The sequence below is a fragment of the Antedon mediterranea genome, chromosome 1, assembly GCF_964355755.1.
Source record: "Antedon mediterranea chromosome 1, ecAntMedi1.1, whole genome shotgun sequence".
Taxonomy (NCBI): Eukaryota; Metazoa; Echinodermata; class Crinoidea; order Comatulida; family Antedonidae; genus Antedon; species Antedon mediterranea.
The window spans coordinates 12531983-12544967 of NC_092670.1; the positions used below are offsets into that span (position 1 = coordinate 12531983).

The 12985-nt window shown below is 32.6% G+C and overlaps 1 protein-coding gene across 2 annotated transcripts in view; it reads right to left on the reverse strand.

Moving 5' to 3' along the window:
* Nucleotides 1–12985, reverse strand: part of LOC140056796 (TAF5-like RNA polymerase II p300/CBP-associated factor-associated factor 65 kDa subunit 5L) — a 43043-nt gene that overhangs the window by 7005 nt on the left and 23053 nt on the right. The window contains exons 2-6 of one of the 2 annotated variants that reach the window (XM_072102293.1): nt 9401–9507; nt 1384–1502; nt 847–925; nt 661–739; nt 289–418 (exon numbers count right to left, since the gene is read on the reverse strand). In XM_072102293.1, the coding sequence (XP_071958394.1) occupies nt 289–418; nt 661–739; nt 847–925; nt 1384–1502; nt 9401–9424 (431 nt within the window). In that variant the 5' untranslated portion in view covers nt 9425–9507. Of the gene's footprint in view, nt 1–288; nt 419–660; nt 740–846; nt 926–1383; nt 1503–6299; nt 6429–9400; nt 9508–12985 lie in introns of those variants that run through there. The other variant, XM_072102285.1, reaches the window with a different exon arrangement.

The window sequence follows — 12985 nt, forward strand, 5'->3', positions numbered from 1 at the left end:
AATAATTTACAGTAATATATGTTTACTCTTAACTGATAATCACATTAAATGTCTCTTCGTAATATAAATAAATTCAAACAACCAAAAAAACAAAACAAAGCGCTTTAAAAATTGTCCAATTTTGTACATGGTCGATATCCTTAACTAAAAAAAGTATTGGCATATAGGAGTGTCTCTAGAATAGTATTAGTAGTATTTTCACAGGAGGAGTTCCCTGAATATGGGTGTCCCTTTAATAGAGGTGTCCTAAAGGTGCGTTCCACTGTAGTAACTTAAATTTCAATTCACCTGAATGACTCTACAGCAGGATTCATTAAAATGTCCATGCGGTCAACGATTCCTGATAGCAGTCCGATGAGGTGTTGCTGATGAGGTTCAACGGCAAAATCTTGGCTGTGTTTCTCATAAAAAATTTTAGCTGTAAAAATGAGAAATTTGTTTTAAAATAAACATCATTTAGACTAAATATCTATAGTAGGAAACCAAGTGTTTTTTATGAAACAGGTTTTGCCAGTAATATTTGCAAGGCTAAGTTGGCACCAACCAGTATTAAAAATCACCTAGGATGTGGTACATATATTGGCAAAAACTCTGGGTGTTACTCTGAATAGGGCTATTTCAAAAGAGGGGTTCTTATGAAGTCAATTAGTGTCAACTTACCTGCTACTTTCTGTCCAGCGTAAATCATGTCAAGAAAAAGGTGTACAAAAACTGGAAAGTACAACTGCTTTAAAGAAGCCTAGGAAAGTTAATACATCCATGGGTTAAAGAAACATAATTCAAACACACCTAGAACATTATCATTTTTCTTAAATAATTTTTATAAACTTTTTTTCCAATACAAACCTTATAATCTTCAATAGCCCCATCAATAAAAAGTTTAAAACATTTGTACTGCTCTTCATAAACAGTAGTGTCATTTTCACTGAAAGAAAAAATGTTTCTTATTTAATAACACTCAATTTAATATCATAACATCAGGTTGTCACATTCCTGCAGGCTGCTCTGTGAGGAGTATTTAGCTTTTCATGTCGAAGAGTTCTAATGTTAACCTGGAACTGAAAATATCCAGGATTGGGAGAGCTTAGTCATGTTTACACATACCATATGCTTTGAAACATGATAGTTAAAAATGCATGTATGTCCACATAAAAAATGATCGCAATTGTCTCAAGTATAGATTATTTTCAGATTCCTAGAAAACTCTAAAAAAATGTCGCGCTTGACTGGTCATGACTGCTTGTCATCTCTGCAAGATGGCTTCCGTTGCACATCATGTATACCGGGATGGCCCATTTTAAGGTCCACAGAGTTTTGAACCCCCAAATTCCAAAAAAGTTGTGAAAGTTTGTATGTAAAAAAGGTTAACAATTATTACTGTACCAGGAGGCATTGGATATAGCCCGTGAAGCCCCAGCAATTCCCAATAGTAGCTCATCTGTTGCCATAGAAACAATGTCTTGAGCAAGGGGTATTTCAGTTTGATTAGAACCTTCACAATCCTGTAATAAGAAAATATGAAGTTATCTTTTCATCAATTGACCTACTACTAGCCTAGGCCTATAACCTTAGCCTAGCCGGATCAGGTGCCGTTTTCGGCCACCTCGACTTATATGGACTATACCATTATTATGATAGGGGTGTGGTGGATTATGTTTTATGTACAGAAGGTTGTCTATTGAATGGGAAGACAATACAATTGTTCTGTTATGTAACCTACAGTACAAACAACAAGGTAAAATACAGAACATCAAAAACTAGCAATGCATGTACTTTTTATAAGGCATGTTATTATTAGGTACTGTGTTATAGGGAATGCCAAGATCTTGTAACAATTACTATATTAACTAAAGATATTTTAAATAAAACAAATTTTATAGACAAATTTAATGAAGAACCATCTACTAACTGGATAAAGCCATTTAGGAAAAATAATAAACAAGTTGATCATAACAAGTAGGAAGTGTTTGACGTTTTGGCAGTGGCATTTGGAAGAGGTAACATGAAAAGTGTAGGCATCCCTTTGATTAGCTTTGATATTGTTTCTAAATAACACCTACACCCAAATTGCTATTCACAATAACACAATTAAATAAAAATTAATTGTCCAGCACTCCCACTTTACAATGGTAAAGTCCATTGTTGGGTGGCTTTTTACAATGGTGGCTTTTTACAGGGGTGGCTTTTTTCCGATTTCCCATAACAGGTGGTTTTCAAAGGCCCAAAGCAAAACGAAATTCCATGCAAAACAACGTTTAACGGAATATACTATGTATAAAGGAACCAAACCTTGAACAATATTTGTTAGATAAAACAAATTTTTTAAGAGTATCAATTTAAAATTTAAAGAAAGATCAAACTCTCTAGATCTTGAGGGTCGTAGACAATCCTGGTCAAATCATACGGTAACACAGGATTATGTAAGATGTGTACAGTACTAACGAAAAAGAAACCGTAAACAATTTTTTATTTAAATGTTCTTCATTAAACTCTGTTAGACAATAATTAAGTATGTTAATTGTGGACCTCAGGAATTAAAACACCACTTTATGCTAGACAATTTATTCACTGAAAATGAAACATTAGGAAAAATCTTTGATTTTTATTGTAAAAAATATTTAATGAAAGCATGGGTTACTAGATCTACAATGTTATCAGCATTACCTCTCTCAACAAATTGATTAATATAGTAACCAAGCTACAGACATCTCTATGAGGATGTATCTGTATGTTTTATTTATTTATTAGGCCTATCCTGTATTTTTGTTGTTCTGTTTTTATTTTTGTAGTTATATATATTGTACAATTTACGTATTATGTATTTTCATACAGATCTAATTAATTAATTTTTTTACATTTTGTTTTGATGTTATGTATTAGTATTTAGAACTTTGTGGCTTATGTTATTTGTAATTTTGTCTGTAAATTGGATGCACCATTAACTGATAAATGTGTGACACCGATATAAAGGTGATTCCTATGAATAAATAAATAAATAAAAAAACTATATAAGTAGGTATACTTACTTACTTATATAAAAACTAAACTAAACACTACAGTATAACCAAAATTAAAGCATATTAAATACTAGGCCTATGTTATTCCTATCTGGATTTAAACACTTTAAATTTTAGTACAATCGGATTCGAAATTAGAAAATCTTAAATACTACAATACAATCGGAATTAAAAAATCCTAAATACTACAGTACAATCGATATTAAAATATCCTAAATACTATATTACAATCGGTTAAATTACCTAAACTCTATAATGTTGTGAAATATGTAAAAGAATATTGGAAAATGCATTCCAATCGGCCCAATCCTATTGGTAGATAAATCATATTCAACTAAACATAAATAAAACGAAAGAAATAAGGATCGGATTTTCGAAAACATAATTGGTCAGATAGTATACATTAATTAAAGTAAAGGAAGTAGAGATTGTTAACAATTATAAGTATCTGGGAGTAGTGTTTGACTAAAGCTAAATGGGTGGACATGATCGTAGTTAAGAAGTTAATTACAAGGCTGTACTGCTTGAGGAAACTCGGTTCTTTGGGGTAAAGCAGGATATTTGTACTATAGAATGTTTATGTTTTTGCCGATGTATTCCATGCTATATTGGAAGACACCAATCAATCCTCTTCATGGCGACATTATCAGCTCCGTTTTGCATTCGCTATTATAACGTTTTGATGCAAATGTTGTTCAATTAGAACATGTATTTCTACACAGAAACGTTTAAAAACGTGTTTAAAACATTTTAGAAAGACCAAACCTAAAAACATGCAATGTCAAACGCTGTGTTTTCTGGGAACAAAATGGTACAGATTCATTGACAAAATTATAATGTTTATTTGTTTTACTGATTACCTAATAATCAGGGAGTATGGTCGAAGCGGCCGCCAACCAAAGCGGCCGCCAGTTTAATATCGTCATTTGTATGGAACGCCATGTGCGCTTTAATCTTTGATTGTCGTTGTCAACGCCATGGCCTATGGCGAGTTGAGTTACAGCTGTATGTATGGTCAAACCAATAAATATAAGCCAAATCATGTACTATCGAATCTTTATATTTCTATAATAATTAAGTTTGCCTGCCGATAAATCAATGTATATTTTATTTGTATTTTAATATTAACTAACTAAATATATTTACATATACTATCGAATCATTAATAATTTACGTTTGCATCATAATCTACATACTATATTGAACCTTTATGTCTCATTTACGTACTATTTATTTGTTTATTTATATCTCCTTTTTTTTAAATACATAAAAAATAACGTTGAACTGACATGACCTGACGTTTCTTGAGCACTCTCCTATCGAATCTTCATACAGTATTGCATTAATAATTTACGTACGGTATTGCCGAATATTTATATCTCATTTACATATTATCGAATCTTCATACAGTATTGCATTAATAATTTACGTACGGTATTGCCGAATCTTTATATCTCATTACATACTATCGAATCCTTATACAGTATTGCATTAATAATTTACGTAAGGTATTGCTGAATCCTTATATCTCATAGAATCTTTTTACAGTATTGCAATAATAATTTACGTACTACGGTATTGCCGAATCTTTATATCTCATTTACATACTATCGAATCTTTATACAGTATTGCAATAATAATTTACGTACGGTATTGCCGAATATTTATATCTCATTTACATACTATCAAATCTTTATACAGTATTGCAATAATAATTTACGTACGGTATTGCCGAATATTTATATCTCATTTACATCGAATCTTTATACATTATTGCAATAATAATTTACGTACGGTATTGCCGAATTTTTATATCTCGTTTAGTTTACACTGTACTATCGAATCTTGTTTTTATTGATTAGTAATAGGGTGTGTTATACATTTAAGTGTTATTCCATTGTAATACATTGTTTGTGTTTTCAATAAAGCAACGTAAAGACGAAAACGCGACCTTCTACAGCACTATTCCTAGCCGGCCGCCAGTCGAGTTATTAGCAGAAATTCGCGTAATTAATTACCGTACCGTACAGACACTTGCATCTTATTTTATTATTTAAAACTCATTTTAAATTGATCAATATTTATATATCTGAAGGTATAAAACAATTTAGGATATTAAATAAATAAATTGATGTCATCATGTTATTGTAATTAAATTATGTTTGCGAACACGTACTACTTTAGTTACTTTACTAATATATTAATATACAATAACAAATATATATATATTTTGTTATACTTTATTGAAAAAATATATATATTATTCTTAATAATTGGCTTATTATATTAATATACAATACAAACACCACAATGTATTTTATTGACTTTATTAAACATATAGGCCTATATCATTTAGAACAGTTAAATTAAGTAATCATCGATTCGCCATTTCGTTTAAAAGAACGTATCACATTCAATCTGTAAAAAAAGAGAATAAATTAGATAATATTAATAATGTAGGTTGTTATTTACGAAATACGTCCGAGGAAAAGAAAACCTGTCGATCGAAACAATGACAATCAAAAATTACAAAACAACGACAATCAAAGCGCACACGGCGTTCCATACAAATTACCGTTATTGAACTAGCGGCCGCTTCAACCGTAATCCACTAATCCATAATCAGTATGTGATAAATATACTACTGTCATCGTTATCAAATGTCTACTGTGTTATCGTTAGGTAAATTATATTTTTTATTTGTAACTGGAATAAAAACTTTCTTTATATATACTTTCTGTATCTATAAATCTGTAAAAATTATATAGGCCTAGAAATAAAGAGCCAAATAGCATAATATACTGCATTAACTTGAAAACTGAAATTAATTCTACAGCATGCAGGGCGTAGTTGTTTTCCCTTTGTTGCTGAAACAACAAGAAAAACAAAAGAACAAAAGAAGCAGTATTTTAACACACTCAATTAATAAATGGGACACCCTTATTTTCCCATCTTTTTATAATGGTATCGTATAGGCTAGGCCCTAGTCCATACAAGTCGAGGTGGCCGAAAACGGCACCTGATCCGCCTAGCCAAGTTTTCTATTGGCCTTGCCATGTGCTTAACAAAAGCACACAACTTCTCTGCCTACTCTCCTATGCGCTTAGCTAGGCCTAGTGAACCTTTCCTAAAATGGAAAGAAGCGCCTGCTAGAGGCGAGTCTAGCTACGTAACACAATCTCTCACATCACACTGTGTGTGCTAGTCCTAGCCTAGGCCTACATCCTACCATTCTAGCTCAAAATAAATCGGCTTTTATTGACATATGAATGTTATACTAACCACAAACTGTCTCTTCCTCAAATGAAGTGAAACAGCTGACTGGATGTGTTCTCCATTAACTCGTTTCATCTTCGTAAACCTGTTATTCTTTTCATGATTCTGCATGCAAGCTGTGGGCTGCCATTTTGTTCACGGTGGTTTTATGAAAAGCGCCACCAACGAAAAAATAAACTTTAAATTCTCTCTCAACATACATAACACCGGCTTATTATTACTGTATTATAGCATGGAGTATTCTTTACTCCATGATTATAGTCGAGGAATTTAAATTAAAAGTGTTACCTAAAATTAAAGCATATGTCAAAACGAAAAATATGTATTATAGCATTATTGGCTTTATGTTTTGTCTAAACTTCACCACAAATTTATCATTAGGGCCTATTAATAATTTTAATTGGATCTACCAATTAGGTCAGCTGCTGTTGATTCCTTGTTTTAATGTACGCAGCTCTCACAACATACAGAAATTAAAAGAGTAAACTTAATGTTTAAAGTACTTCCTTTAATATGCACCATCCACAATAATGTCAACATTTGCAAAGTAATTCCAAAACAAAGTAAAATCCCAGAGATATCCAATAGTAATAAAGTGTAAATAATAAACTGTAGAGCTAGAGAAAAATAATAATAATGGCTGCTTATGCACTTGCACAAACCTGGTACCCTTGCACAGGCAAACAACAACTGACCAGAACAAAAGAAAATTAGGACAAAGGAAAACAAAGGAGAAACAGCCCACTGTGCACACTTGGCAAATAATATGTAAATGAGAATGCAAATAAGAAAGTAACAGAAGAAATGAATATTCATAGGGCAGAAACTTCTAGAATATTATGAACTAAAGTAATATAAAATAAATACATGCACTCTGCAGTAACAATAATTTAATAATAGGCATGACATTTTTACAATGTAGGCCTAATTTTCGAAGTCGTTTCCGACATAGGCCTCTAATAATTATAAGTTCGTTCGATTTAAGGAAGTGGCAATGTTATGACGTAATAATATGTCCGCCCACTCAAGGAAATAATTAATTAAACTATATAATAATATGCTATTTGATTAATACAGTCAACTTTTTCCAAAACAACACCCACTCGGTAAAACATTTTATCAACCCGCAAAAACGTAATCAAATTGTTACCGGGCCGGCCTAAATTTAATATTAGGCCACTTCATAGTAGGCCTAATGCATCATGTCATTTGATGTTTATGTACTAGCCTGACAGAAGAAGAGTTATATACTACTGTATATACAGCTCAGTAGTTATCCTCATGCCGTGCTTGGCTTAGGAACAGACTCAACACAGCCACCATTCAAATGATATGAAATCTCCTTTTGGAAATGGTTTATAAGTGCTTTTGTCCATCTCTCTCTGTAAACATGTTTTTGTTAGCCGTGATTTCTTCCAAGTAAACAACAATAATTTTAGCTATAGGAACCGCGTGTAGAACCACAATGACGAATATTGGAATGCACGGACAGACAAATAGAATACCTACTGTATAACCGATTGTTAATGGAATGTAGGCCTAAAACACAAAAGCAAAATAGAATATGACATTCTTCGCGCCTCAGTGTGTGCTTAGTTATTTCATGGATCATAAAGTCAGAAATGTACAGATGAAGATGAAGTTACCGTTTATTTCTCAAGAGATTAATCGCCATAAATCACATTGACAACAATATAACAATACAAAAGCACTCTCGTGTTGCCATCATTTTGGTTTAAATTAGTGTCGGTATGATTTCCAAAACATTTCCATTCGAAGTTTGCATTTTGTATGCTTAGTTAATTCGCATAGGGGAGAGGGATCTAGAAATTAAAAGGAGCTTATATAGCTTAAAATCGAATAAAGCATACAAAACCAATACAGAAAAAAGAAACGTGAGTATTGGCCTACCTACCACACTAAAAATCATGTTTAATCTTTAATCGTTAAATGATTTGCATATGATACGTTTAGTTTCATCAATCTTCCCGGATGACGTTTGAGAAGTTTGTTATTTATGAAATTATTCAAGTTATTGAATAGGCCTAATTAAAATCTGCATTCTTCTGTAAACAAAACGTTTAATCTCATATCTCGTTTTTGACGCTCTACCTGTGAAATACAGTTCGCCTTTCGTTTTTCAAACGTGTGAGGTCTAACATTATATCAGATATACATCGAAGTTTGGAAGTTTGGACGTGTTAACATTTGGTTCCCCGTTTGGACGCAAACGCACGGACGTCAAACGCGCCGCAATTTGACCACTTAAAAAGCGATAGATCATCCAAGACCAATCACAAGTGAAGCGACAGGTAATGTGGATGAGCTATCTCGTCGTGATTGGTCAATTTTGCCTCGCGCTTGCGTCTTTGCGCTGCGTCCAAGTGGTAACCAACCTTTATTACTGATTACACACGAGTTCTTACGTATTTAACTAGGATATGATATAGTGCATGTGAACACACCTTTAGGAAAGAAGTTACACACATGATGCATTCATGCGATCTTCTGATCTGTGCGTGTCATATTATTTATTAATGCATAAGGACTCATCTCAGGGAAAGCATCTGTCTACAGGTTTCTTCACGCGCGACCATAAATCAGTTTCGACGTTCGTCATAACACTGTGATTGTAAGCCCGGTGTTTAAACCTTATTAACAATTTGTCAAATAAACACTCTTTGTGTGATCGGGCCATTAGTGTACATGTTAAAGCATTAAATAAACGGTCAATGTTTTCAACACGTCCATTTGTAGTACATATCAGCCGAGATAAGGAATAGTGTTATTTTAAAAGTCACTTTATTGAACTTCAACAAGTGTTGAAGCTGATTTTGATTAATACAGTTTATGATTATTATCAGTATTCCGCATCATAGGCTAGTTATTGTCTTTTTTATTTAAGTAGTATATTTATGAAACGTCGTGTGTGCCAAAATATTTATCACCGTCGCATTTGATTTTGTCATCGTCAGGCATTAGGGCTTTAAATTGCGACGACCAAGACTTTTGCACATGCGAATTTGGTTTTACTGTCGTTAATACTACTTTTTAAGTGGAGGAAAAATTAAAAAATAAATGTATTGTTCTTCCATGTTTATACCTACCTCTCGAGTGGGACTCCAACCCATCACTTCCAGATCACCAGCCAGGCGCAAGTCATCTAGACCATCTTATGATTCAACTTAACTCCCTTGGGCACAACTAGTTGGTTCTATAATAATAACAGTAATATAACAATTGTAATTAGAAATACCATTAAACTCCATCAACGTTTATTTTGTTTACTCAAAATATAAACAAAAACAAATGACGGATTTAACAACATTCACACGTGGCCCACACCTGACCTTCGACCTTCATAACGAACTGCAAAAGTAGCAAAAGGATTACTATTAATGAGGACTCGCAACCACAAATTAGAAAAATTACACAACTGTCGTTTTAACGTATATATCCTGTCGTACATCCATTCAAAAAAATTGTTGTTTTTTTTCTTAAAATTATTTAATAGATCAATTCACAATCATATTTTAAAATACAAGATACAAATCAAAATAAGAAGGAACATATTTCCAAACTTGATTTACGAGCATTTTACTTGTTATTTTAAAACATTTATTAATTATCAATATTAATAATGTTATCCGTTCATGAATTTGAATAATATGTTGTTGAATAAAACTTACAATATTGATTGTATTGCCATTTGGATTGTATGACAATTTAGTAGGGTAAACCATGAAGCATCCAAGGCCTGTTTATACAACATACTGATTAGAGGTACCGTGTGATTAAGAAAATTGATATGAGAGATAACGTTTATTTTTATGGCATATGATGTCAAATTAAACATTTGTTAATAAATATTATTTCAATTTGATCATGAATGGTATAAAATTGTTATCATTCGGGGCTCAGAATTTCAAGTTTTATTATCCCATACAAATATTAAGAAAAATTAGCAAGTAGTCATTCAGAAGAGATCCTGTGATACTTGGTAAATCAAGTAAGTATAAATAGCAATGAATTTGCGAGGGAGTAGTTGAAAAGGCTGCTGGCTTTTATTAAGATAATATGTCAATCGACAGATACATTACAGTATATTTTAAAGAACAACATACAGCAAGAAGGTATATTATTGATGATCTGATTTCAATTATGTCATTTTTGTTATAATTGTTCATGTCATTTTTGACGTCTGTAATCCTGTACTTGATTAAAACTTCTGGTTCGCGGAAGATGATCTAATACGTCACATGTGTAAACCCTAACCAAATGATTTACACCGAATTTAGCACCAGAAAATGTTGAGTTCTGCAACAAATCGAACTGTATACCTGGGTTGTTGGGAAACAAAGCAATAATGATCATTATGATATTGTGCATAATTAATCACTTAAAAAAAAACTATGTGACAACAAAATACCGTAAAAAGATGCCAATCTAAAAAAGGAGACATTTTCGAAAAGAAGCCTCCTCTTTGGTTTGCAAAATAAATCTCGAAAAGAAGCCCCTCTCGAAAAGAAGCCCACCCAAGATTCATAAAAAAAAAGAAGCCTGGGTTTTGCGGTATATCCACGCTTTATTCCCACTTGGACGCAATGCAATGACGCACCGACAACGCAAAGTGACACTTATGATGGACAGTCCTTATATGGAAAGTACCTATTTTGGACAACAACAGCGCCCTCAACACATATAAAGGACAGGAAAACATCATAATCGACAAAATAATAAATTCTCTATAATGGACAGATTTCACCAACCCCACTCAAAGAATATCTCCAATCATTATATGACGCAATGGATCATCCGTCAGTGTGAACCAAGCTTATTATTATGAGGTACACGCAGTTTTTCACAAATCATTCTCAAACTTTATGTGATATAGACACGATAACGCAAATCACACTTTTTTGTCAAACTAGTTTGATAGTGTGGACAGAGCTTTAGCATTGCATCCTAGTTTGAAATTTAGAATATTAAATATCCACTTTTTGAATGTGAATAAGATACATTGATCAAGTATTCGTTTTACGTTTTTAGCGAATTATGTTACAATATATTTTGTATCACTTTATTAAATTAGATTATAACTAACAATTTTTGAACAGTATATAACTGGTAAAATTTTAGGCCATGTCCGATTCAATTTTAACTAATTTACAGTGATACCACCCACTCAAATAAGATAGACTGACCAGCAATCACGAATGCGGCGAATAGGCCTATAGGTTCTGATCACAAATCAAAATGTTGCTGTTTTTCCTCTCTCTTTGAAATGTTAACACGTAAAAACAATTTCCAAAATCATCATCTTCCATAGAGTCTTACCCATTTGTCATAGAAATATCGTGACAATTCTCAAGTGACTCAATGAGTTGATTTACAACTTTACTTCTAATTCGAAAACTTGCACGATTTGAAATTTCTTTATGGACGCGTTGAAAGAAAGTACACTAAACATATCGTTTTTGCCTTTGTTTTTTTCCAATAAACAATGACGTCATTGATTAACTTTAATTCAGAGTATTTGAAATGTAAACTGATTTAAAACCTTATTTCTATACAAATTACCAACCTACGGTTTCCATTTAAGGTCATGCTTTCTAGAAAAATTATGGTAGTGATTAGCCCAGGATTAGAACCCACCCTCTCAGACTATCTAACAATGACATAAATGGGTATATTCGGACAGAGTAAAACCCGTCCTTTCAGGGGCCACCCGATTCGATGCACACCTGTGAAAGGAACCACCTCTGATGTTGAGAATATTGTGCACTGTTATGTTAAGGGTTATACTGTCTCAACGTTGTGTGGATTGTACCGTCCTTCATTTTCCACTTTCGGGATAGTTTTTCGTGAACAATCTCAACAACAAAACTGTTAAAATAAAGTACAGTAGCATTATTATAATGAAAGAAGTGAATTGAGTTTTCATTTTCGTGATGCGGCATTAGAAATTTATCTGTCCCCCATTTATAACAAAACCTATGTATGTTTAGGGGCGGCAGCCTCTTTTTATTGGACAGGGGCGGGGATTGATTTGGCATAATTAATATAATAGATCATCGTTGTAGAATACTATAATTAATGTCAGTATATATGATCTATACTGCAAATTTGTCATTATTTTGATACGCACAGTGTGAAGCTGTTAAATATTTAGTGATATGTATGTTTTTATTTGGTAATTGCCCTCCTTTGTTTGATACCCCGGAGTGGCAATAGTCCAATGTCAATATTAATCAGAATATATCCCAGGGAGTCTTTTTTGTTGGTAACGCATGGCTATAGTTATTATACAAGAACATTTTAGCAACAATGACGTGTGATAAAAAAAGAGTCATTGTTGTTACAAAAATTGGCATATTATGCTGATTTAGACTTGCCCCAAAGTATGTAGTTATTGTCTTTTTTATATTAGTTAACCAGTCAGGGTTTCGATTTTGTTTTTCTAAAAACTACGTTTACGACAAGCTCAAGTAGTATATACATGAAACGCAATATGAAGAATTTTCCTCATTTGTTCTTCATTAGACCTATATACCTTTAAACCACGAAATTTATTTAAAGGTAACCTTTAGAACGAAAATGTAATTAAAGTTCGTCTGTGGTTAGAAATAAATTAAATGTATATTATTAAACACGTCTTCTTCTGCACAATGCTTTCTTGTATACCAACTCCT